General features: G+C 34.6%; 1 protein-coding gene across 3 annotated transcripts; it reads left to right on the plus strand.

The window, feature by feature from the left end:
- Window positions 1-97: 97 nt before the first annotated feature.
- Window positions 98-23,048, plus strand: LOC126828574 (calsyntenin-1). Of its 3 annotated transcripts, none has more exons than XM_050558425.2 (15): window positions 98-300; window positions 4,196-4,348; window positions 5,223-5,421; window positions 6,479-7,026; window positions 7,535-7,804; window positions 8,772-8,968; window positions 10,054-10,183; window positions 10,701-10,855; window positions 12,528-12,679; window positions 13,239-13,501; window positions 14,519-14,686; window positions 15,288-15,433; window positions 16,178-16,316; window positions 16,796-16,983; window positions 18,199-23,048. In XM_050558425.2, the coding sequence occupies exons 1-15, from the start codon at window positions 237-239 to the stop codon at window positions 18,361-18,363; spliced, it is 2,937 nt and encodes a 978-aa protein (XP_050414382.1). In that variant the 5' UTR covers window positions 98-236; the 3' UTR covers window positions 18,364-23,048. The 3 variants fall into 3 exon arrangements, with proteins under 3 accessions (XP_050414382.1, XP_050414383.1, XP_050414384.1); XM_050558426.2 differs by having other exon boundaries at window positions 16,796-16,977; XM_050558427.2 differs by having other exon boundaries at window positions 16,796-16,977; window positions 18,202-23,048.
- The last annotated feature ends 3,911 nt before the right edge of the window (window positions 23,049-26,959 follow it).

Consider the following 26,959-nt stretch of genomic DNA (forward strand, 5'->3'; position numbering starts at 1 on the left):
AACATATGATTCAATTGAAAGAGGAAATAAATTCATGTATTTTGGAAAATCCTGATATTTTATTTTCAGCGCGTGCTAAGCAAGACGTTTACGTCATCGGCTGATTATAATATTCTCAGTGTCGGCCATTTTCATTTTGTTATTGAGGAAAAAGGCGATATCGGATTAATTTCTTGATAAATTTTAACCTCTATTTGGTCCTTAGGTATACTGTTGTGCGTATGCGTGTTTGAAGAATGGCGAAGGGTTTATTTATTGCCTTTGTGGCGGTGTTTATTGGAACAGTGTGGTGTATGTCAGGTAAATATGAAAACATTCGGGCACCTGCCGCCGCCATTATTATTGTCTGATATAAATGGAAGACCCGTATCCGCACGACGGAATCGTTGAAACTGATCAAGGTTTCCTGGAGAGACTGACCTAGGGCCTATATTTTAATTTAAGTTCGTGAAATCGTTTAAAGTAATGTGTAAATTATGAAGTGTTTCACTATTTGATAAAGGTTTCTCTAGTCTAACTCTTGGGTTGATAAGTGGATACAACAAATTTCACTGGGTGATGATGTCAGATAGTCAATATAAAGACAAAAAACCTGATCTTGACTGATCAACAAATCAGAGAATCGTCTGGATTAACTGAACTTTGCGATCATAATATTTGAGTACTGGTAGCCTACTTATACCAGTACCAGTGGTAGGCTAAATCTGGTTGAACTGTAGGCCTAGGTACCTACCATCTAGAGTATTCTAGTTCAATTCAATGTTGTCTGTACCAGAGACCCAGTGTCAAAATCTACTGAAACAAATTTTTTATTCCACTTTAGTAATATTTTCTGAGATGTTTTCCAAATATATTGAAATAACAGTGCTAGGATAAAAAAAATTAGTACTACAAATGTTGTCAATCAATTACCATTTTTCGGCATTTACCATTAATAATAATTAATATCATGCCATGCCTCTTACTCTTTTTAGTCTTAAGGATTAATAGGCCTATCGATTTATCATTTATAACAAAAATATTCCTTTTTGTAATAATAAAAGTGATGGAGGTGATAGTAAAATTTTGAACAATATATAGTTCCTTGACAGTCGACCCAGACATAACCAAATTTGAAATCTTAAACATAAATTATGCAAGAGCTAAATCTGCCTATCGCAGGTCTTTCTTTAGGCCTGAAATGTTATCTAAATTATTAATTAGATATTAATTAACTTATCCAGACCATAATCAACTCTCGATGGCATCGCTAGCCTGCGATCTTTAGGGGATTATGTCCCGATTTACTGCTTAACTTCCTTATGATTTAATTATTAAATGGTTTTAATCGAGACTATGCTTTTTATCGTACCGACTTTAGTAATGATGATCTAGGCCAGAAGGAAATTTCAATCGCTTAATTCTCGGTTCATAGTGTATCAGTTTGACTGAAATTTTCAGCAAATTGCCTTTACATTATCTAGTTTTTTTTAACTATTATTATAGTGAGAACTGCAAACTCGTTATCTAATCTCCCATAGTGTATCTTTAACCAAACTATCAAGAAGAATTTATTTGGTGTCACCAAAAGTTTACCATCTTGAGAAGAAACTTCATTCCTTCAATGGAATATTTATTGACAAACTTCAAAAGGGGACCACAAGTCAGATTTAAATTAGTCATTTTTATGACAAAAATTACCCAAACTTACACACGACTGTGTGTTCAAATTTGAATTTACCGGATGTCTCAAACCAGTCACATTGGTTTAATCCAAATTCCAAACAGCTGATAAGAGACTAGTTGAATCTACATGTGCATGTAAGCTTACATAATTTGTGTACTTAAGCCAACCAAACATTAAAACATCATCTATCTGAGAAGAGACAAGTCAGAATAAATCAAATTTAAAGTTTTAACAATTACACAAGTCTTGGAGAAATCTGTTATAATCGTACATGTAGGTACCAGTACAGTACCACATAGAATACATGTATATACATAAAATAAAACCAAGTACGAACAATCCAAACCATTAGACGAAATTCGAAGTCCTAAAAAAACGGTATAGGCAAAATAGTGTAATAAGGCAAAATAGTGTAACCAGCATATGGACTTTTCACCGTGTACAAAATACATGCCTGGAAGTAACTTGAACTTTGTATTGATCAATTATTAATAAAAACATGGTTGGGGGGAGTAGACAGATCAGTAGTGTCAGCAGGATAAAATGACCCAGCACCAGAGGAACTGTATCCATCTGTGACAAGTGCCTTAAATACCAGGCTTGTGCTAAAGAGTTCTGATGGTCCTCTTTTTAATCCGATCGTTTACATTTTGCTTTGGTTTACTTAGATTTAATCAGAGACCAGAGTACTTGTACATTCTAGGGTGGATTAAGCCACGGAAATCAACGATCCTCTTTTTAATCCGATTATCTTTATATTTTGCTTCAATTTTCTTGGTTTAATCGGAATCGATGGTCCTCTCTTTAATCTGATTGAATCCAAGCAGGGAGATTATCTTTAAATATATTGCTTCAGTTTTCTTGGATTTAATCAGAGTACATGTACATGTACATTTTAGGGTAGAAAATTTGATATTTTCCCCAAAATGGAAGTGCCGCACAGAAACTTTACTAAATGCCATTTATGGTACAACTTGGGATTGATTACATAAAACAGAAAGTTGGCCAGCAAGTTTTTAATTCAAAGATAAAGTTTATAATGCGTAGTTTGATATTTCTGTGTTCATATTAATAACCGTAAGAGATGTGACAGGAAATCAATCATTCTCTCCAGAACTACATGTACGAGACTACTAGTAATCAGAATGTTCATTGACCGTGTGTATTTTCAAAATAGACTTTTTTATATAAAAAAGAGTAAGAATTCATTTTGGGAAAGCCAATATTGTAACTGGCATGCATATAATGGATATTCCGGTAATTGATTTATGGATAAATTCAGAATAAATACCCAGTTTATATACATAGTCTATGTCAATGTGACCTGGCACTGACTGTACAGTACGGAAGGAACTTATAATTAGTCAGTTTCGTATGTAACACACGAAAAAACCATTTACTTCCTACATATGTCTCTTTCATGTCCATTAAATCCAAATGGTTTCAATCATTTTTACTTTTACTGTGTGTAGGTTACTGAATACGGTATTGAGTAAGCTGATTCACATCATTTCCCAGCAAATCTATAGTCCACTTATTTAATTAGGCCTATACAATTTACATGTATTTAATGCCAACATCTTAATGATATTATGGATTGGTTACCGATACTCTTTTTTGTCAAATGTTCTGCTAATTCCCTATTCAACAAATGCTATTAATATTAATAAATATTCTGTATAAATCTAATTCTATTAGTTTCAACTTGACATCAACAGTTCTGAATCAGTATTTGAGAGAGAGAGGGAGGTGTAACATCCACTTGATACACACTTTGTCATTTTGGGACTAACATACAGTTCAATTTTATCTCAATAATTCGCTTGCGAGTAGGTGTCTAGCTAGCAGCGGTAAGAAACCAGTGGACCTAGAGAAAACCCATGAGGTTGTATTAAATATTCTGTATAAGAGAGAAAATCTAATGATGTTGCCTGTTGGTGTTAATGTGATATAAAATGATAAATTGCCTGAATGCTACGAGTACTAAAAAATGAGTTTGAATATTCGTGAGAATTATTTTTGTGAATACTGTAATATTTACTGTCTATAGCCTACATGTACGTAGAATACATTCATTACATGTAGTATGGATGTAGATGAATTTAAAAATAAAAAAAAAACCCAACACGCAGAATATCTGATTGCCATTGGTTGCATATGATGTGATATCAAGAAGAGAATGAGAATAATTATCTTTTTTGGGAATATTTTGTGAAATCAATTTATATAAGCTTAGCCAAAATTAACAAGTGGCATGTTTAATTGTATGGATTTTAAATTTATTTATTGCTTAGGTTTGATTTTTTAAACCATATCTTAAATCTCGTATTTATTAGTACATTGTAAATGGTTTGGACAGTAGTCTATTGTTCCAACAGCTGTAGTTGATGACTCATATAAATTTTCAAAAGATAACAATGTGTGAAAACTTGTCCCTTTAGCACTTCGCATGTATTTAATTTTCTATCTGGTCCGTGAACAATAAGGATTTGTTCTGAGGATTTGATATTTTATTTTTAATCATTTCAGAACCAAATTATTTTGACCCAGTTATTGAATCTGACGTTGTAAACGATCGAGGTAAACCAGAGTTCCATGCCATCATTAATGAAAATGAGAATAAAGTCTCCAGGATTAGACCAGCGCTTAAGGCTACAGACAGAGATGAAGTTGGTGGTGCCAGTAAGTTGACGTGTTAATATAGATTCTATTCAAGACCTATGTACATGATATGACAAATTAGAATGTGTCTGAAATTTACTGTAAATTATTGAAGAAAAGGTTGTGGTCCATTCATGACTAAATATTTGGTTGATTGTGATACTAGTAAATTATAAATTTCATGATTCTAAACATCTGTTTCAAATACCCAAATAGTGCTTTTTATGCCTTTAAAGGATTTATCAATTGTTCCTTAAATTCAATACCTTTTTACATAGAATAACTTCTATAGTATATATTGATCATTCGGGAATATACATGTATCGGTAATTTAAGTCATATACATAAAAAAGTTTATGGACATTTTGAAAGGGTATAGAATTTAACATTGAAGATTTTAGATCAATCTCAAAGTTATATATAGGACCTTTAAATATTTATGTCTAAGATTAACACACTTATATAAATATATATATATATATATATACTACTTCTGAATTTTATTAACATGCTACATTTCAATGCTGAAATAATAATAATACACATACAGGTATCATTATCAAGCAGATTATTTGCTATATGCTATAGTTCTATATGTTTTATAAGGATTATTTATGTCTTATCTGTCAGGTTTTGTTTTGAGGAGAAACTGACAGGAATAGATTGCCTTGTATAAACATATAACAATGAAAATATGTGAAATATGCTTATTCTGACATAAAAATAAACTCAGATTTTAATGTACATTACTGTCAGTTTCTATTCATATCAAATAAAAAGATCAGCTTTTCACTGCAGGGGATTTGTAATACATCTACTCTATTCATTAAACATTTTTATATGCATCTTTATTTTCACACTTGATTAAAAATTGTCTTTGATTTATTTATTGTAGAATTTATCTGTGGCTATGATATTGTTAAACATAAGAAAAAGTTGGAGATGCCATTTGTTATCCAAGTTACAAACCGAACCACTGGAGAGGCTGAGATTCGGGTGAAAGAAGGCTATAAATTAAACTATGAAAAGAGAAAGCATTATAGATTTAGCATAGTAGCCAATGATTGTGGAATGCCAAGACGCATTTCAAACCCGTAAGTCAATCACTTTATAAAGATTTATATCCTAGCTTTAAATATTCCTTAAAGTCTCTCACCATAAATTGAGAGAATATTTCTTAACTATAGAGGAAATTTTGAACGGTTCCCACTCACCAGTGAGAGCCCTTTTAACGTATGCCAAGTAAGATTGTCCCTAGAGTAGTTGTTCAGATAGGTCGACCCATGTACACATTGGTGTGCTAATAAATGTACTCCTAACAGTTTTTGTTTTGGGGAGGGGGGGGGGCGGGCGTGGGGGAGAATGGTTGACCAGAAGTTCTGTCATTGTCAGGTGGTGTGGTTTTGATTGTCCACTTGTACGTGACAAGGAATAGGGGCACCTAACAAACCTCGTGGGTTTTCTCCGGGTCCCCTGGTTTCCTCCCACTGCTAAAGACCCCTAAGCGCAAGTGAATTATTGAAATAAAATTTCCCTCCCTAACAGTTGGAATTTGATTAAGTGTGGGTGAAAACATCACTGTCTTGTCTAGATTATCGTAGCTAGCATTGCACACATGATCATAGAGACAATATGAACTGTATATTGTTAATCTCAAAATGAGAACAAAGTATTCTGTTGACAGGACATTTTCCTTCATGGGAAAAACACAATTCTTGTTCTGAAGGAAGTGACAAATAAGGACACAATGAATAAAATAAAACAAACCCATCCCATCAACCACAGGAATTGCTCAAAGGTCAAGGCCATTTATAGTGTTGGAAACAAACATGTAGGCGAGTACCAGCCCATTTACTGGTGTAAAGTGACATTTAAATGTGATATTTATAGATTTGTGGAAAAGAAAGACTTCCCTACAAAATACATGCACATTGCTATTGATATTGAAAAATACTTGATTTTATTTTTATATTTTTTTTATTTCTGTATTTTTATAGTTTTTATCAGTACATGCCTGACACAAAGTTAATCATGTCAAGTACATATAATAATAGTTCATTAGTACTTGACATTTTCTCTGATTCAACTAAAATTATCATCCGAACCGACAGATAAGAATATGAAGACTAAATTATTCTTGTAATCTTTCAGAGCTGTTGTTATGATTAAAGTCAAAGATGTTGATAAGTTTGCCCCAAACTTCGAAAATGCCTCGTACTACATCACCATCGAAGAAGGAAAATTGTACGACAAATTCCTCACCATTCGCGCAGTCGACGAAGACAAATCTCAAACATACCGAGATATTTGCGGCTACAACATTCTCACTCCAAATGTTCCATTCGAAATCGACGCAGACGGAAACATTAGAAACACAAAAATACTGGAATACAGCAGACACCGGAATTTCATCATGAAAGTTGTTGCTAAAGATTGTGGTGGCAAAACATCGAAACCAGTTTCAGTAAACATTTTCATCAAGGAGATTTGTCGAAATGGTTGGCAGGGAATTTCTGATAGAACAACATACTTTGCTGGCAGTGGACGACAGAAGGTAGCAGAAAATGCACGATTGAGAATGTGCGACCCAACATGCATCCCAGACAATGTTTCTGTTAAGATGACATTGGCAACCAAACACATCGGTAAAGGTTGTGATCGAGATACATTTTCAATCACTTCACAGAGGAAAATCTGTGGTAAGTTTCTTTATTACTTGGGTTAATTCTAACGTTGCTATCTCTAAATTTCTCTTCAATATTTTATTTAGCATTGAAGATTGCCATTTATACATGTATGCTGTGTGTTGTACCTGAAGCGATCCAATATCCACAACTGTAAATTATCTCCAAATTCTAGACTCTTTCACAATTTTCTTAAGCTGGGCCGATCTTCTGAGCCAGTTGCTAGGCTTCTCAATATCTTTGCTGGGGGAAGGGGCGTGGTACATGGCAGGTACTTGATCAGCCCCTAACTTGGCCATCTTTCCAAGCTGTCTAATATTGCCATAATCGATCATTTAACTTTGGAGCTTTATCAATGAATATATAATATATGAAACTCTTTTGCTTTAGGCATCAGAAAACCTCTATAGGCCTACTTTCTGATTGTTGAAAAATAATAAGACAAAACAACATTTTTCAGAGATCTTGAAAAAAAAAAAACATTGTTCCAATTTAATGATTTAATTCAATTTATTTTATGTAGGTGCCAGTGGAGAGAGCGTTGACTTATTACCCCCACCACCATTAGCCGATTGGACACAAAATCTACAGACAGACGACGGCCATGAGAGCGATCAAGTGTTTTTCTTTAATGGAGAAAATGCGGCTATAGTTCCAGAGAATTATTTCAACCATACTTTAGATCAACAGTTCACCATTTCCACATGGATGAAACATGATTTTAGTGATGATTACGACACACCTCACAAGAAAGTTGAAAAGGAACACATCTTGTGTATGTCTGATGGAGAAGGTAAGTGATAATTTAATGATTTGAGACACTTGGAGGTGAATGGTTGTAAATTTGTATATGCCCACATTGAAATGTAGTCCTATACTGTGGTCATGCTTATGTTCCTGAAGCAACGAATTCTAGCCGTTGCTAGCTTAGTCTGAAATTTCCAAACCTTTAGGTATGTTATTTCCCATTGCCACGACATGTGATACACACACTTAAACATACATTATGCAAGAGCTAAATCTGTCTATTACAGGTCTTTCTTTAGGCCTGTAATGTTATCTAAATTATTATACATTTATTAACTTCTCCAGACCATAATCAACTCTTGATGGCATCAGATACTCAAGATTTTAACTATATTAGAACAGTTCACCATTGAGAAATTTAATTTAAAGATAGGAAAAAAAAGGCTAAATCTCGAATATACCAGTGCCCTGGTTACCACAATGCACACACTTGTCAAAACTTCAAACGGTGATAACTTGGTTCAGAATGAATTAATTTGAATGAAATGGTCAATATTTTCGTCTTACATTATCTATTTTTGAGCTATTATAACACGAATGGTCAGCCTTTTATCTAAATCTTACATAATGTATCTTTAAAGGAATAAGAAAAGCAACTAATTAACATAATGGAAGAACAAAAAGTAACTTAGAAAGGTTTGGACTAAGATGTGAAGTGGATCATAGCATAATCATGGATAAGTTCCAGTATATGAGCACTTTGCTTATATTAGGTGCAGGAGGACCGCACCACACAATGACAAAACCCATAAAGTCAAACCCGACACACAAATTAAAAAGATATTGCAAGCAATGAACAACACATAAATCAAGGGAATGGATCTAGGGGGCAGTTGTAAGCGTTCACTGTGTTGTAGAGTCCCAGGCCTGTAATGATTTAGGCTTCACTCAAGATGAAAACAAACTTGTATACAAGGGCATTGTTGTTGATGAATGGAGTTTTTTGGTTTCAGAAATGAATAGACACCATTACGCTGTTTTCGTTCATGGAGAAAAATTGGTATTGTTGTTAAGACGAGAACCAACAACTGAAGCTGAGATGGAAATCTTTAAACCAGCTGAATGGAGATGGCACATTCCACAAATCAACGATGCAGAATGGCATCACTATGTTATCAGTGTTGATCTGAAAAACGCGGACCAAAATTCAGTAAGTTAGTCTTCTTTAGTTTATTGTCAGAAGGAGAACTGTTATAATTATTATTTGATTGAGAATGGAACATTTGGCCTGCCAATTCTTTAAATTAAACAGCTCTGTTCAATAAGAATTCCTGCCAAGGACAGGGTGTTCCTGAGATTTACACATTGGCTTGCCCGTAAACGAATCCATGACTTTCCCCACTGTATAGACCACTGTATGGCATATGCCTGTGTTCATTAGCCCAGGAAGTGCTGAAAAGAAGGACATTAAACCTCATTTCATTCATTAATTCAATAAGAAGTGTTTTGAAATTTTTGAAAACCAGATGTGCTGAGTGGCCATTTATTTCAAGAACTGCTGCTTGAGATTAATCCACATACTTCAAGTGACATGTATTGCTTAAATGGCTGTTACTATAGAAACGACTCACTTAATTTAAGGGAGGTAACTGCTTATTAAACAGAACTACCTGTGATACACTTTCATTTATATAATGGACTTATTTTCTTCTGTTTTCGATTTTCTTTTTTTAATCAATGGAAAATATTAATAAAGTAAGTTATTTTCTAAATTGTAATTGGCTTGGATGATGGAAAATAATACAAAGTTTTTATGAACAAAGAATAAGACATTGACATTTAAAATGAAACTTTTGAAAGCCACTGAGGGATTTTGAATCATTTGCAGAGTACCACACAGTTGCAGTTGAATCTTTAAAGGGAAAATCTATCTAAAATAGTTCAATTCTGTTCAGTCTTTACAAAACTTTTATAAATTGAACGTTTGGGATCATTCTGCATTCTCTGCAGCAATATAAACAAGTAGCCTATCTTTAGAAATGTTAGATAAAATGTTTTAATGGGCATGTGTTTAAATCCGATTGAATCCAAGCAATCTGTATCATAAGGTCTGTCATTGAGTTCTCGGTTGTACATGACATGGAGTAGGGTCTCCTGTCCAACCTGGTGTTTTTTCTCGGGTCATCCGGTTTCCTCCCACTGCTAAAGATCCCTACACGCAAGGGAATTATTGAAATAAAATTAAACCAAATGTTAGTCTCGAAATTAAACCCAATGAACATGTTGCAATTACAGGTTAAATTGTATATTGATGGTAAACTCTTACTACAAGATAAAACAGTATTTGAAGAAATTGATGACTGGCCACTTCATAAATCTAGTAAAGTTCACTACACCAAACTATCTGTTGGAGCTTGTTGGCAAGGTAAATACTACCTAACTAGTAATTATCACAATGATTTTATTATCTTTAGCTTATACAGGAACCCTTGCAGAAATGCTGTTGTTTTGGCAAAATTTCCAATGACGCACAGGGTGTTTGGTGGCTGAATGGTTTAATGTGTGTGCATTGGATCACAAGGTCTTGTCATTGAGTCAAGTGGTGTGGTTTGTATGTGACATGGAGTAAGGTCTCGCCTGTCCAACCTCAAGGGTTTCCTCCCACAGCGAATTATTAAAGTTTGTGTCATGGATGTTAAACCCCATTTCTCTCTATCTGCAATGAAGCACTCTGCATAGATGCACATCTCGATTACCCTCGCTCGATACAGAAAAGTATGACATTAAACCCCATTTGATTTCCGCCAAAAATAATTAATCAGATCTACCCACCCAATTCACCTCTTTGTCTTGTGAACAAATCAAATGAATTGCAACCGATTATAAAGTTTGTAGATATGATGTGTCAATAATTAAATGATATTTATTTGTATTTGTTTCAGGAGGTAAATCAAGGTTTGAACATTATTTCAAGGGATATCTAGCTGGGTTATCTGTATTGAAAGCAAAGAGAGAAAGTGACCGAGTTATTCGATGTCTAAACAACTGTAAGGAAAGCCTTGACTTCCACGCTGTTGGAGAGATGCAGACCGGCTCAGTAAGTATACATGTTTATTAATGAAGTGTGTTCAGAGTAGATGACAGGATCTTTGAAGAAGACTCTGAATTAGATTTCCAGTCCTTAATGAAAATTAATTAGAAACTATCAAAGATGTTGACTGGTCTTAAGGTGTGAAAATGTAGTGATTAGGGAGATATTGATATACAAAGTAAAACACAAGTAACTTTTGTGCTCCTACGGTTAGGACTTTTTGATATTCGAATAGCCGTAGCTAACCGTTAACCGTATGGTATCAATTTTAAACATAAAACAGGGCTTGTCAGGAGGTGCAAGTCATTACTCGTGCGCACGCTATGCTCGCCTAAAAGGCATTACACGCGCAAAAATTTCAGGAATTTTTTCAGACATGTACAATTCTTTAATGAAAATTTAAACTATCTTAGGGCCGTAGTTATTTATTTACCTGGTTAACTTGGTTCATTTGAAACATTTTTTAATTCAATATAACGATAATATACAAAACAATACTCTGTTTCCCTTCGTACGTGACAGATGGCGATAATATTACGATTACACAATGTTACTAAGAATAGAATAAAGTAAATTGGAAGGCATCTATTGATTGGACAATAAAGAAATAATTCCTCGCTTGCAAGTAGAATTTTTATGATTGGTTAATTTAACTAAAAACCAAAGTAGAATTCTTGCGAGAAATTACGAGATATGAATCGTGTTGAATGTCGTAACGAATCTAGTATAATGTCATTTTCTAGCCTTTATGATTATATTTTGAATGGTGGTAACGTTTTGAAGTAAATAATAAACAAGGTAGAATATAGTTAGAAATGCCGAGAAGTATTTAGATTGGATTAACAATAGCTAAAGTCAGAACAAGGTTCGTTGACTTTGCTGTATGACTACGATGAGTGCTATTAATAGTATTATTTTTTAGCAGTCGACATCGTAGGACGACTGTTACATTCTAAGATTTTCAAACATCAAATACAAAATGACAACGGGCAAGGTTCGTTATAAAGAGGAATATAATCAGACACAACTCTGTGTAATGGGGGATATCTCCGAATAACCGTACCGTTGAATTCAAACCGTTTAACCGTCCAGTTCTAACCGTTTACGGCTATCCAACTAGTCGTAGGAGCTCTAAGTAACTTATATCAATATTTGTGACTGTTGTTTATCTGTTTGTATTGTCAGTGATATCACCCAAGGTGGAAGCAGACGTTAAGCCTTAGGAAACAAACTATCCAACTAGTCGTAGGAGCACTAAGTAACTTATATCAATATTTATCAATATATCAATGTTTATCTGTTTGTATTGTCAGTGATATCACCCAAGGGGGAAGCAGACGTTAAGCCTTAGGAAACAAACAAACAAACGAATTTGGATTGTTTGACTGTTCGAGCTTGGTGGCTACACTAGGGATGCCCTGTGTCTGGAATTTTGGATATAAGAGCATATCGAGTCCAGTTCCAGAGTTGTACTTCTTCCGCTTTCAGAGTTCTATTACTTTCAGTTTCAGAGTTCTACTACTTCCAGTTTCAGAGTTCTATTACTTCCAGTTTCAGAGTTCTACTATTTTCAGGTTCACGATACTCCTATAAGGAAGTGTTGGTGGGTATACAGCTAATTATATATAATTATGTCATGTTTTATATCTATTCGTGACATTTTACCTTGTATTTACAGAGTGTAAGTTTCAACAATGAAATGACAGAGTTTAATATTTCTGGTAAAGATGTTGCCGAGGTAGAGAAGTTATTACATGAAGTTGCCTATGTTAATGTTAGAAGTTTCCCTACACCAGGACGTAGAAAGTTACTCTTACAAACACAGCTAAAGTAAGTAGTGTAAATAACTTGATTTAAACAATACGAAATGGGGGTTTAACTTCCTACTGTTCTGCTCCGACTGAGCTAATGAAGACAGGCATACACCATAGAGTGTGCTATGGCGGGGAATTTAGCCCAGGCAGCAGCACTATGGCCTACTATTATACCGAATTCCAACTGCCAAGGGATCTTTTAAGCAAAGGCTTATATTAATTGATCTCCATTAATGTTGCAATCTTTTTACAACATGTTTATCAAGATATTTCCAGTCTGGTTCCCTTAGAGGACCTGGCAAAGAACAAAGACATGAAAAACTGGGGTCCTGTGGTTCATGTTGGTGTGCACATAGAATTAACAAATAGGGCAAACGTGACTGTTCAAAGTATCATCTTTTGCAAATACTGTGTGCAAAACAATTTTTCGGACAATCGATAAAAATGTAATAGGTTCATATCTTGACAAGGGTTGAGAAGAATAGCTGGATGTGACCACAATAACAAAGTGTTGATGTGACGTTAAACTCTATTTATTTCCTATTTGTAAAGATATATAATTTGTTTATTTACAGATGTAATGGTGAAACTGTAACACTACCAGAAGTACAAACATACGTCATGGTACAAGAACCACCCAAACCAATCATTACCATCACAGGATCCAAAAATCTCACAAAACTTGTCTTTGAATTCGAACGAGGCTTACTAGTATTTAAAGATATCGAAATCGAGGCATCCAAGACAACCGAAACACGAGAGGAGGAGGAAGAGGATGAAGAAGATGAAGACAAAGCCGCAATACTGGCCTTGAAAGTTTCTAAAGCTATGCTTGCACGTAAGTTATACAGAAATTATATTTACTGTTTACCTTTCAGCACTTAGTACTATGTAAATGTTGACTAGACATCCTATAATACTCAGTACATGTAAATGTTGCCTTACCCATACATGTAAATGTTGCCTTACCCAGTGATATAGTTCATACCAGTACAACCCTGGACAAGCCAGTACCATCCAAAACTACAGTCGGTCTTGACACATTTTATGATTTCTAGTAATGTAAAACTAATAGTATTTTACTGATGTATGATTCAAATATTTGTACAACATTGAAAACAATTTTACATCAGTAAAGAAATGCGAGCAGCTGAAATTGATGTTGCAAACTTTAAAAGTAACTTATGTTACTTTCACTTTTCTGAGCACAAGTCTGTTTTTTAGTAAAATTGTTCAACAAAATGGAGTTACCTGCCTTGGTCAATGCCTGGGCATTACTTGAGACTACTAAATTATTTACATCTTGAGCAGTCTGATTTCATTTATAAGCTAGTTTTGTGTAGATATAGTTATTAATTTATTCATTACTCCTATTGGACAGGTATTGGGTGCTCAAATGGTCTGCCCTAATTGTTCCGCATTGACAGAATAGAATCATAATGAAACGTTTCAGGATTGGTGGTTGGTCAAATGACATCCTATTCGGTTGAAAATGCCTTTTGCTGATTTGTGAGATTTTAATTCTGGAGCGTTTAGTCCAATATCCCCATTGTAGGTAGGAGCTGTTGTAGAGCTTAGTGAGGAAGACGTTGGCTTGCTAACGAGTAGGTCTCTGGTTCGTTTCTGATGTTGAAGGGGGAAATTCTGTGGGATTTTTACGTCATCCCCCCCCCCCCCCCCCAGTGTCAAAGGGCCTGGCGAGACATGTATAGTCGTTTGGAAGGGATGGAAAACCGAGGTCAAGTGTACACATTGGATTGTGCGTAAAAGAACCCTCAGCACTTAAAATTGGATATAAGATTATTAGTACATTAAAAGACCATACTTGATTGACATGATTTATATTTTGTTACAGAAGAGACAAGTTTGAAAGAACCAAGGACTGAGATATTATTAGATTCTTGTAAGATTGAAGCCGATCCTCCATTAAATCTCTTCTATGAACATCTGTCTCTACCAACTCATATTATGGGTAATCTGGGATTAGAATGGAGTGAGACCAACGATGGTGTTGTTATTACAAGTAAGTTAAAAATATTCACGCCCAAAAATTTATTTTTATGAAATAATGGTTCTGTGAGTGTCCGTTTTAAATTTCAAATGGAACATTTTGTGTATTTTCATTATTCAACAAAATCCTTCATCTCTGCAGGCTGTTGAATAGACATGGTTTCAAAATTTTCTTCAGACCAAAACATTTTGATTTCTAGCTCTTCTGAATCGTATTGAATAACCTTGTATTTAAGATACATTATGTAAGATTTAGATAAAGAGCTAACCATTCTTGCCATAATAGCTCAAAAAAAGATAATGTAAAATGAAAATATTGAAAATTTCATTCAAATTACTTTATTCTGAGCAAAGATATTAGCCTTTGAAGGTTCGACAAGATATGTGCATTGTGGTAACCAGGGCACTAGTATATTCGAGACTTAGCCTCGCTTTCCCATTTTTAAATGAAATATTTAAATGGCGAACCGTTCTAATTTAGTTAAAATCAGAGTATCCTATGGCATCAAGAGTTGATTATGATCTTGTTTTGCTGATGATGAGCATTTGGTGTTTAAACTAAGCAGAGATAAAGCCATGAAAGAATCGGTATAATAATTTGTATTATTTTTCAGATGCTGACACAATAGATAGATATATCAGTGTCTTAAGAAAGATCCATTATTATCACAATGAACCCAGTATATTAAATAGTCGTTCACTCGCTCTAAAATGTTCATCAGAGAATCAGAGATTTATTAGCAACCTGTTTATCACAAAGGTAAGACATTCAGTTAACTTGGGTTTCATCTGCCGAGTTGAGTCACTGTGGCTCAGTGAGTATGACGCTAGCTTGCTAACCTGGAGGTTTCGATGCGGTTGTTGGTTTTTCGATCCCTGCATTGACCGAGAAAGTTTGTGATTTTCCAACGTGGTTTCCCCTTGTCAGTGTTGCAGGATGGAGGATCTGACAAGGGGAAACCACGTTGGAAAATCACAAACTTTGTCAGTGTTGCAGGATGGAGGATCTGACAAAGACAAATGTCTAGTATTATGAATGGGACGAAAAACCGAGGTCCCGTGAGAAAACTCACAAGCTTTGACCGGTGACCACACTCCTTGTCATGCAGAACAGTAGGACGTTAAACTCTGTTTCATTTCATTGCGGGTGTTGGTCGAGAAGGCTCTTCAGGATTATCGGGAGTGGTTTCCGCTTGTCCGAGTGCATCATAGCTGGTCTTCCAACGAACAGCATCTAGTCGTTCGGATAAGACAAAAACAGAGGTCCCATGTACACATTGGCATTGACAGATAGAATTCAATTCCTATTTGAGCAAAATTTCCCGCACACCACCAGCACACTGTAGCATATGCCTGTCTTCATTGAACCAGTAGACAGTGGTGCCCCCTTTCTCGGATTTAATAATAATTTGACTTAGTTTTTAAAATACAAGGATGTTGATGTCTTCTAAATATTCTTGCTTTGCCTTTAATGAGTAAGAACAATTGTATATTTGTTTTAAAGTTGGTTGCAGTACATAAAGAACCAGAATATAATAATGCTGCTAATGTACAGAGTAATGTTCACAATCAACCCGTAGAACATGATGCTATGCAGAGATTATCATCGAAAATCACACCTGATGTGGCAGCTGCTACTTCCAGTAAGTCTTCTAAATTATGCATTAAATCTAACGATTGACTTGGTAGGATTTAATAAAAAGGAGTTGTATTTAAATCAGGTTAAGAGGCTGGCTCGCTAGCCTAGGGGTCGCGTGTTCGATCCCTGCATTGGCCGAGAAAGTTCATTCAGATTTTCCAGTGTGGTTCCCCCTTGTCAGTGATGCAGGACGGAGGGCCTGACAAGGACAGCTGTCTTTTCGTTGTATGGGACGGAAAACCAAGGTCCTGTGTACACATTGGTGTGCACGTAAAAGATCCCTTGACAGTTGGAATTCGATATAAGAGAAGGCCGTAGTGCCGCTATCCAGGCAAAATTTTCCTCATAGCACACTGTATGACGTATGCCTGTCTCCATTAGCCCAGTTGGAGCAAAACAGTAGTACGTTTAACCCCATTTCATTTCATTTTTTCAATTTAATAACAAAAGTATGTTAACCTTCTATTTTTTCTGTTTCCACAGACTTTGGAATGGCTGCCATCATTGTTGTTTGTATTGGCTTCCTTTTGTTCATGATAATTCTGGGTGTAATCAGAATACGAGCTGTACACAGACGAACGCAGGTCGTACAAGTTGACGAGAAACAGGAAATGGAGTGGGATAACTCTGCTTTAAATATAACCGTTAATCCGATGGAGCAGGAGGTACAGGTAACTTAATATGCCTAAGATATAGAGCATTCAGTAACTAATAATTCTTAACTTATTATTTGTTTCACCATGGTTACCGTGGTTGGACGTCTGTATTAATATGCCTAGGATATAGAGCATTCAGTAACTACATAATAATTCTTAACTAATTGACTGTTTCACCATGGTTACCGTGGTTGGATGTCTGTATTAATATGCCTAGGATATAGAGCATTCAGTAACTTCATAATAATTCTTAACTAATTGATTGTTTTACCATGGTTGGATGTCTGTATTAATATGCCTAGGATATAGAGCATTCAGTAACTACATTATAATTATTTACTAATTAATTGTTTCGCCATGGTTACCGTGGTTTGATGTCTGTATAAATATGCCTAGGATATAGAGCATTCAGTAACTACATAATAATTCTTAATTGATTGTTTTACTGTGGTTGGAAATGTGTATTAATATGCCTAGGATATAGAGCATTCAGTAACTATAAAATAATTATTTACTAATTAATTGTTTTACCATGGTTGGATATCTGTATTAATATGCTTAGGATGTAGTGCATTTAGTAACTACATAATAATTCTTAACTAATTGATTGTTTTACCATGGTTAGCATGGTTGGATGTCTGTATTATTTCATTGCATTTGAACACCAGATTTCAATGTCCAGTGGAGCCACGGTGGCTCAGTAAGTATGGCACTGGCTCACGAACTTGGTGGTTCCAGGTTCGATCTCGGTGTTGGCCGAGAGTCCTTCCTGATTTTCCAGACTAGTTTTCCCTTGTCAGGGTTGCAGGATGGGAGGGTCTTACAAAGAAAAAAACATTTAATTATTCAGATGGGATAGAAAACCGAAGTCTATCCCCATGTACTGATTAGCATGTGCATAAAGGAATATCAGTCCCAAAACGGTCCAGTTCCACAACATTCATCATGTTTTCCCCCTGACAAGGAACATGGTCTAGTTGTTCAGATGGGACATTAAGTGGAGGGTCGTGTACAAGAACTCGTGACAGTTGGGACTGAATTCCATTCACAGCATATTGGTTTTAAATGCACATTTTAGCATAGAGTAAGCCATGGCAAATTAGATTTTGTTTGAAAAAGGCAGAATTACAATCAGTGGCCAAAATAAGTCATCTGACTTCATTCCATAAATTAAATTCAGTTTTGTATTGTCTTCTTTGAAAATCTATTTTTCTTTTTTCTGTTTCACAGCAGGTGTTTGAATACGAAGATAACGTACAACAAGCTTTACGCGACGATACCGATAGTGAAGACGACGGAAGTGATTTCCACGATGAAATAGATAGTTCCGATGAAGAGGTTAGACCACCAGGAAAAGACCAATTGGAATGGGACGACTCAACCCTCAGTTTCTGATCTACATGTAAAAAGAAAAAATAATAAAATATAAAAATCCTATCATATGGCTTTAAGACGATAACACAAACTCTATAAACTATCCTAGTAACGGACGCATAGATCAAAACATGTCGTCAATTACGACCAAACGATGACTATTTAACCACCATAATTTATAAAGCTCAACAAAGAGAGTTGTGTTCTTACAGTGACAATAACAAAGAGATGTGCTTAGATAGTGTCCCCTTTTATAACACCAAATATGGAAAGAAGATTAGATGTAAGTCTTACTCTGGATGTCGTAGGACAAACGAATGATCAGTGTTATTTCGTTTTTTTGAAAATTTAAAAATTGTTGAATTTTTTATCTGAATTATTTAGAAATTAATACTGCTTTAATACTGCTTTCAATTAAAATATTGAATTGTTAATTCAAAGGTCCGTTGTTCTAAGATTGAGATTAAATTCATTTATTGTTTTAATTTCTGTACGGATAAATATAATATTGAATTTACTTGGTAGGATTCAGGTAGTTGATTGTTCATTTTTGATTAATACTCAACCTATTGTTAATTATCATCATCAGTTTTTGAAGCAATTGTCAGTTTACTTTAAGCACAGTTGTCAATGGACCTAAAGAACAGTTGTCAATGGACTTTAAGCACAGTTGTCAATTGACTTTAAGGACAATTTTCAATTGACTTTAAGGACAATTTTCAATTGACTTTAAGGACAATTCTCAATGGACATTTTTATTATCAATTGACTTTTCAGCACAATTGTTAATTAATTTTCAGAACTGACAATTAATTCTCAAGATTATCATTTTATCAGATAGATTCACATTAAATGTCAGTTAATTTGTATGGCTACAATCGGCTGCCTGTGGTATTAAATCATTAATAGCTACCGTTGATCATCCTGGAAATCACTTTAAAAGAATTCATTTAGTACTGTATTTCAACGAATGAGTTGTCGCTGTTTTCGTTGTCCTCATGATATTGCTATATATATACATATATATTTTAATTGTTTTAATCACTCTGTAGTTATATTTTTTCTTGATAGCACTTTTACTCATAATCACGTGATTTAAATATTTTACCAGCTTTTAATTATTTGTACTTGTTGATTATATTTGACGATTTTTGTCAATGATTCAGATTGCTTTGAATTTTGTAACTTGATGAAAACTGTACAAGACCCAGGGTAATGCTTTCATGGATTTGTTCGAGCAAACCTTTCTAAAATTTGATAAGACCTCAATTTTGGATAACAAACTTATAAAAATTTAAATGTGTTGTAAATGCTAGGTGGTTTATAATAATATCTCTAGTCATTTGATGAAGTAGCAGATCAGAGTAGGTCCTTTGTGGTGGATTACAGCGTGATGGAGCATGTCCCAATGTGACATGGATTATAGCAGGATATTATTCGTATTGATATTATTGTTACTTTCCGGAAAGATTCAATGACAATTATCGACGAAATAGCCGATAACTGTCCATATTTTGATCGATTCAATAAAAATGATGCATAATTTAAAGCAGTATTGATTGTTGACAAGAACTTGTTTATATTGATGTAATTTTTGCCATGGCTTTTCTCTATGTTTACTAATAGTTATTGTTTTTTGTACTGTTATATATTATTATTATACCCATTATTACTTATTATTATATATATCATCACAGAATGCTGAGAATTCTACAAAGCATTCTGTTATTTTAATTGAATGTGATTTATTTTTCGGCGATGGATTCGTTTATAAACCTATTCTTAAAGCACAGTGTGTTGAGAAAGTGAGTCAAGAGGCGTTATTAATTGGGCCAGTTTTTTGGTAGTGTTCAAGATGTCTTAACGGACAAATTACCGGTTATTGTAACTTTAAGTTAAAGCGATAGTTGCATTTTTTTTTTTTAAGTCATATGTTTAAAATATGTTACAATAAAGCCTTATAAAATACATTGAATCTATACACAGTCCTACCTTGTTAAAGAATACCGGTAATACTATTAATCTTATTATTCATTATTGTCAGTTGAGAAATTGGCAAATATATCATTTTCAAGCTAGAACATCAACATGGAGCTTGGCCAATTCCATGGAGCATATAGAAAACAAGGGAGGTAATTTTGCTATTTCCATCTTTTTGGTGTTATTTTAATTGCTAGAATGATTCCTAGAATTGTATAATAGTAATTTTACAACCTATTAAGTAACAGATATAGAAATAATTATGTTTTGACTTTGTTAAAAATTATGCAACTATCGCTTTTAAGCTCATGTAAAAATAATTGTATTAAAAAAATACCTAATAATAATTTAATACCAAAAGTTCCTATGTGGATTTGATGTTCATTAATAAACTAATAGGCCTACTTATACATAAAAAAATCTTTACAAATATATTTTGTTCTGGACGATGAGTAGTAATTGTAAATAAGAATTGATATTTATTATTAATTATTTAGAATTTCGCTTTAAGAGAAATGATGTAAGTAGGTTTATTTATAAGGTCGTAAACGAAGGCTAACTTGTGGGTAGTTATATCATATCAGTGCTCTGGATTATGATATCCCGTAGGTGTAGAATTTTCGCGCCACAGATCCGGTTATTATCTCTGATATGGCTGACCGTCCCAACTACAAATTGGACCTACAGATTGAAACATTCCATCGTGAAGTACGTTAGAATAGTAATTATGACGGATGATCAGTTTCACAATACAATATAACCTGTGGAGACGTGTAAATCATGTAATTAATTACCCCGAAGATTTGCCCATTGAACGATTTGTTTACAGAATGAGAATCAATCAGATTTCTAATTTTTATCGAATTCATTAAAAACTTATTTAAAAACATTTTTACAATATCGAACTGAGAATAAAAATTAGTTTTCAAATAATATTTAAATTCTTTTTTGGGGGTTTACATTAGATTGTTGATAAAATATTTTCAAAATTTTCTGATATTCTAAAAACAAGTACAGAATTCAATGAGTATATCTTCCACAAAGTTTAGTTAGAATTTGTTCATAATAATAGCTGTGTATATTGTGCGGTTAGTGATGTTTTATATTAGCAGTAGTTTGTACACAATAACAGGTTGTAATTAATTCATTATTTTATTATTATTATAACAATGTGATCTGTACCCCTGCTGTGTCCTTCCCCACTTACATCCCCCCCAGTTGTGTTAAAATCTAGTAATATGTACATTACCGTAAGTGTGTCAATTACCTGGATCAACAATATCAATGTCAATAGTAAAAGCACCTGTGTTTTGTAACCACAGATAAGAGTTTTAACAAATTTTTAAAAATTATCGTTCTTAGACTAAATCCAAAATTACACTGTTCTGGGTCATAAATTTTATATTTGGAAAGTAGTTTTCAAATTTGAAAGACTACAGATTTCGTCCATGTGTTAAAACTATATTAATTTTTTTGAAGACAGTGGGATGGCATTGTGCAATAACTCTAAAATAAAACCATCTCTTGCCAATCTTTTATCTGTGGTTACCAGTCAAATATTAGAATAAGATTTTGTTTTTATGGACATATTGTGCTGTTGTTATCAATAGTTAAAATCTATCCTAAATAAAACTACAGTAGTCACCTTTGTTCTCTGGACATAAAGATCTCTAACAATAACATGAAGCATTGAGCTGAATCAAAAACAAAAGATGAACAGACCATTTGTAGAAAATCAAATCTTTGTTAATAATTCATTCAATTTCTTACAGAATTATGTTAATATATGAAAAGAAATCATAGTCAATATATAGTGTAATTCGGTACCTAATATTAATATTGATATATATCCTATTGATATATATTAATAAAATGATTATTGGCTTAAAGGATGGAACCTTGATTGTAAAATTTTTAATTTTAATTTTTAAAAAAATTACTGACTTATAATTAGTAAAGTTTATTGTAAAATATTTATTTTTGATTTGAATAAATACATTTACTGGTTTGAAATTGGGAAAGTAAAATGTTTAATTTATGACCTTTATTATTCTTTATTACTTTTTACTTGATGAAAATAACTAGCAAATGGTGCTCCTAATTAATTTATAAGACCTATTTTCTTTTCTTATCATTAGAACTTATGCTATCAATTTATTAACTCTTGAAAAAAAAATTGTAAATGTTAACAAAAGACATCAAAAAAAGTTCAAATTATTTCGTTTTAAGAGATGTCAAGATTTACAGATTTGGGTTTATCTAAGTTCAGATCCTGAAATACAAAAGCTGCCAATAATAACATTTCGTTTTAATTTATCAAAAAGAGATTTCTATTATTCCTGGTTTTTGATTTCATGGACAGCAATCTGGATTAATTCATTTCAGTGAAAGACGGCAACTAAATTGTGTTTGGTCAGTTAACAGATTTGGTGAATATCCTTTGGACTCTTTGATGCCAATGCAGACTTACAAACATATTATTGATGGGAATTGTCACTATTTTACTCAAATTTCAACATAATTTCTAAGCAGATTGATAATTTACATGGAAGAATTGTTAGCATTAGTTCTATAATAAGAATTGTAGAAGCTCACTGCTTCATGCTCCCCTTGTATACAGTAATACTGTGGTTGGACGTTTAATTGGAAGATTATTATTCACTGTTTTGTGTTTGTGCGTTTGTATATATATTGTCTTCCTTAATAAAAAAAATCCGACCACCAAATCTGTTTTGTGTTTATGTGGCGGGGAATTTCTGTTCAGAGTGACTCAATATTCCAGGAGGTCCTTGGTTCGACCAAGGTGTTCGCAAAAAAAGTTCTCTAGGATTCTTGAGTCTGTAGACGGCACAGGAACGGTTTCTAGTCATTGTATTGGAGTTCCGTGTATATGTTTGTCTGCATGTACTAGATCCCGTGACAGTAACTGATAATTCGATGAAGGGTCATGTTCCTGAAGCAACGACCGCGAGATTTACAACATCTAGCCGTTGCTAGAGTAGTCTGAAATTCCCGAACTTATAGGTACATTATCCCCCTTTACAGCAGACACGTGAACAATAGCGTTGTCCAATCAGAGGTCGTGACACAAACAGTCCAATCAAACATGGCGACCTCCACGGAAACCCACTCGGCAAACCTCAGCAGACTCCAGTACCCTACATCTATATTTGGCTGTATGACGAATTTTGCCATTGGAACTACTTTCAAGTTCCTAGATTACAAATGGCGGCGCCCGTGAAAACGCCGATCATACAAAGCTTTCAATGTCTGGAGTTGTTTTTCTTTCAAATTTATCCAATTTTCTGTAAACAAAGGACAACTTTGCAATGAAAACTCTACACACTCTTCGAACGATGCCATTTTAAAACTCTTTGTAAAAGCGGCAAGTTTTCCTATTAAGTAACCCGATAGCTGCATCGCAATTGTATGGGTCTAGGTACATATCACTTGCAGTCATACATCCGAGGCTAGATGTAGGGTACCGGAATCATCAGAGGTTTGCCGAGTGACGGAAATCTTGACATTGAACGATTATCACAGGTAGACATTTTAGTTGGAAACGCGAGACTTATTATTCGCGGTGATATTTTGTATCGAGGAATCTGAGAGGTCTCAAGCTGGGTCAGTAGCCAATCGAAAGTATGCAGAGTATTACGTGAAGGGCTTGATATGATGTACGGAGTTAAAGCAAGATCAAACCTTCTATTGAAGATGATGAGGCGTAGGCGTATGCTCAATTTCTCTCAAAGTACACTGTATGAGAGAGAAGTTGGTTTTAACGTCCACTCGACACAAACTAGGTCATTTCGGGACTGACGGTTCAATTTTATTTCAATAATTCGCTTGCGCGTTGGGGTTTTTAGCAGTTGGAGGACCTGGAGAAAACCCACGTCACTATTCCTTGTCACGTAAAACCGGGGATTCGAAACCACGACAGTTGACTCAATGACAGACCTTATGATACAACGCACACGTGCTAACCATTCGGCGATCAAAAACCCCTGGATGCCCATCCTACTAGCATCCTTGCACACTGATCCGCAGTGAATATTCGCTAGGCCGCAACAATCACTGATAAGGATGACATCGATGCGACTTAATGAGCCACAAATATTAACTTTTTTCCTCCGACAAATTAAATTCTAAAACATTTTTTAATGTATTAAAAAAATAAATAAAGACGTTTGAAGTATTTGTAGGTAAAAATTATTTCCTATTTTAGTGTAAATGGGTATTAAAATGAGTAAAAGGCACCATTCTGCTCGAATCAATAACGTCTTATGTAAACAATGCACGTGCCATTGAGCCAATGATTGACGCCGCGTGATATGACGTCATGTGTTGAAGACATTCATCTTTTACAGAGATATTAGAAGACTTTCGTAATACTCTGTGAAACAGACTGACATCCTTGGTGCAGAAAAGTCGAATGTTAAACTCCATCCCATTTCCGTTCATTTCCAATTAACTTCCATTAATTTCCATGTAATATTGAAGAACACCCATTTTGGTGTTAAATATAATGTTGATAAATATAAAGCCTGGGGCAGAACAATAGTATTTATAGCAGTAACATGTAAAGACACCTCATTATATGTATTGGCATTATAGTGATTAAAATAAAAGGCGAACAGACATCTGCCATCTGGGGCTGAACACAGTATTCAATATAGCTGCACAGCGCCGTAGCCTGTCTGGGTCGATATTACCGTTTTTTATCAGATGCGAGTAGGCAGGGTAGGCAACCTTCCGAAAAAGTGCCCTTCCTTTTTGAAAAAGTACCCTCTCTCCTGAAATAGAACCTTCTCTTCAGAAATAGTGCACTCTCTTCTGATATAGAGCCCTACTGTCTAAAATAGTGCCCTACCTTCTAAAGAAGTACCCTCGAAATTCGAGTTACCTCCAATACTCATTAAAATTTCCACGTCAATATCATCATATCCCCATTGTCCTAATGACGATATTGTGTCCTCTTTTCCTGCTGCCCTTCCCTTGTTCCAGTCAGATCCTGTGACACTAATAAAATCCAATCGTGCATCATATGCATCATCGACCACTCCTCGCTGCTGCTGGTTTGCTTTCATCCCCAGGGAACCAGTGAACGCTTCTGGTGATCGACAAAACGGGGTTGGTATTTCTCTGATTTCTTTTTCGATTAGGGTGTGCAACTGTCAACCTGTGCGCGAATCAGTGTGGGTGTTTCCTGCAACGACGGAGGGTTTCGGTTCGTCCGTAGATGAGATTTAGAGAACTTTCCAGTTAGATAGAAACTAGAACTGATGATTTTGTTGTCCAAATCTGTGGATAAACAAATGGAAATGGGTTTGCAGTATATAAGTCAACATTATTTGAATGTCATGCAACCTAAAGTGTCCCACATCAAAGTACCCAGTCATTCATAAACACGTCCTTCATAAAATAATGTTTGCCTTCGATAAAGCATCTATCCCCTCCAAAACAACCACCTCCTCCATAAAACAGCACCGTCCTTCATCACTACACATTCCTGTACTCTAGAACCCCTGTCGTAAATGAACTTTCCCCCACCTCACAACAGCCATCATCCTCTATAACACAAGTCTTTTATAAAACAACTGTAATCCCGCAAATGAGCGTAGTGTGGCCTTTGGAAACTGTACATATCGAGGCATACAACAGGGGTTTGTAAACGGAATACAGATTAAAGGACAATATTGGTGCCAGTCATTATCACATATGTGATAGAACTGGTTAAACACGTTACAAATATTATTTTTTCACAGAGATCATTGCTACGATAGATGAGTAATTAATGTTTCAACAATAGGAAATGACGAACGCAAAAGGAAAACACGAGTTATCCCTCTATAAAACTGGCTGAAGTGATGGGTGATAACAGATACATGGGCGAATTTCTGCTCACTAAAAATTCCTTCGAAGATCAAAAGTTGTTATATGAGACTGTAAGAGTATATCTGACAATTCAAAAAAGTAATTGAATGTCATTAGATAAGAGAACACGAGAAAAATAGAAACAGTCCGTACATTCACGGGTGTTTATTCATTCTACACTAATAAAAACATGGTAATGCACGGACTTTTTCTATTTTTCTTTCATGTTCTCTTATCTAGTGACAGTCAATTTTGTTTATGAATTGTCAGATATCCTTTCACAGTCCCATACAACAACTTTTTGTCTTCGAAGGAATTATTAGTGAGCAGACATTCCGCTTGTTTTGTGAGATTTGACAGAACATTTTTGTACTATCTACCGCCCCACGACCCATTCACTAGCGCTACTGCTAACTGGGCGATTCACTATAACCGTGAATATGATGGTGGTGATAGATTATAAGATCACAGATCAGGAGTGGCAGAATGATGATATAATGGAATCGAGCGCCGTAGGCGCGAAACCTTTTCAGACATCTACGTATAACATTTACGTAACTGAGTTTTCAGATAATATGTAATTTGGAATTGGTTAAACCAGTACTCACTGAATACAATACTAGTACTTACTCAATAGAGATTAATTTATTAACCAGAATGAGTTGATTTTAAACGCTTAAACTAGTACACACTGGGTATAGATTACTCTATTAACTAGACTGAGTTAATAGTACTCACTGAATGCAGATCTTCAGGAGCTTTA

The sequence above is a fragment of the Patella vulgata genome, chromosome 7 (genome assembly GCF_932274485.2).
Source record: "Patella vulgata chromosome 7, xgPatVulg1.2, whole genome shotgun sequence".
Lineage (NCBI taxonomy): Eukaryota > Metazoa > Mollusca > Gastropoda > Patellidae > Patella > Patella vulgata.

Excerpts from the sequence above, each read along its gene's own strand:
- LOC126828574 (XM_050558425.2), top strand. The coding sequence starts at position 237 with ATGGCGAAGGGTTTATTTATTGCCTTTGTGGCGGTGTTTATTGGAACA. Across the intron at positions 4,349-5,222 it reads AGATGAAGTTGGTGGTGCCA|AATTTATCTGTGGCTATGAT; the intron begins GTAAGTTGACGT and ends TATTTATTGTAG. Across the intron at positions 8,969-10,053 it reads AAAACGCGGACCAAAATTCA|GTTAAATTGTATATTGATGG; the intron begins GTAAGTTAGTCT and ends TTGCAATTACAG.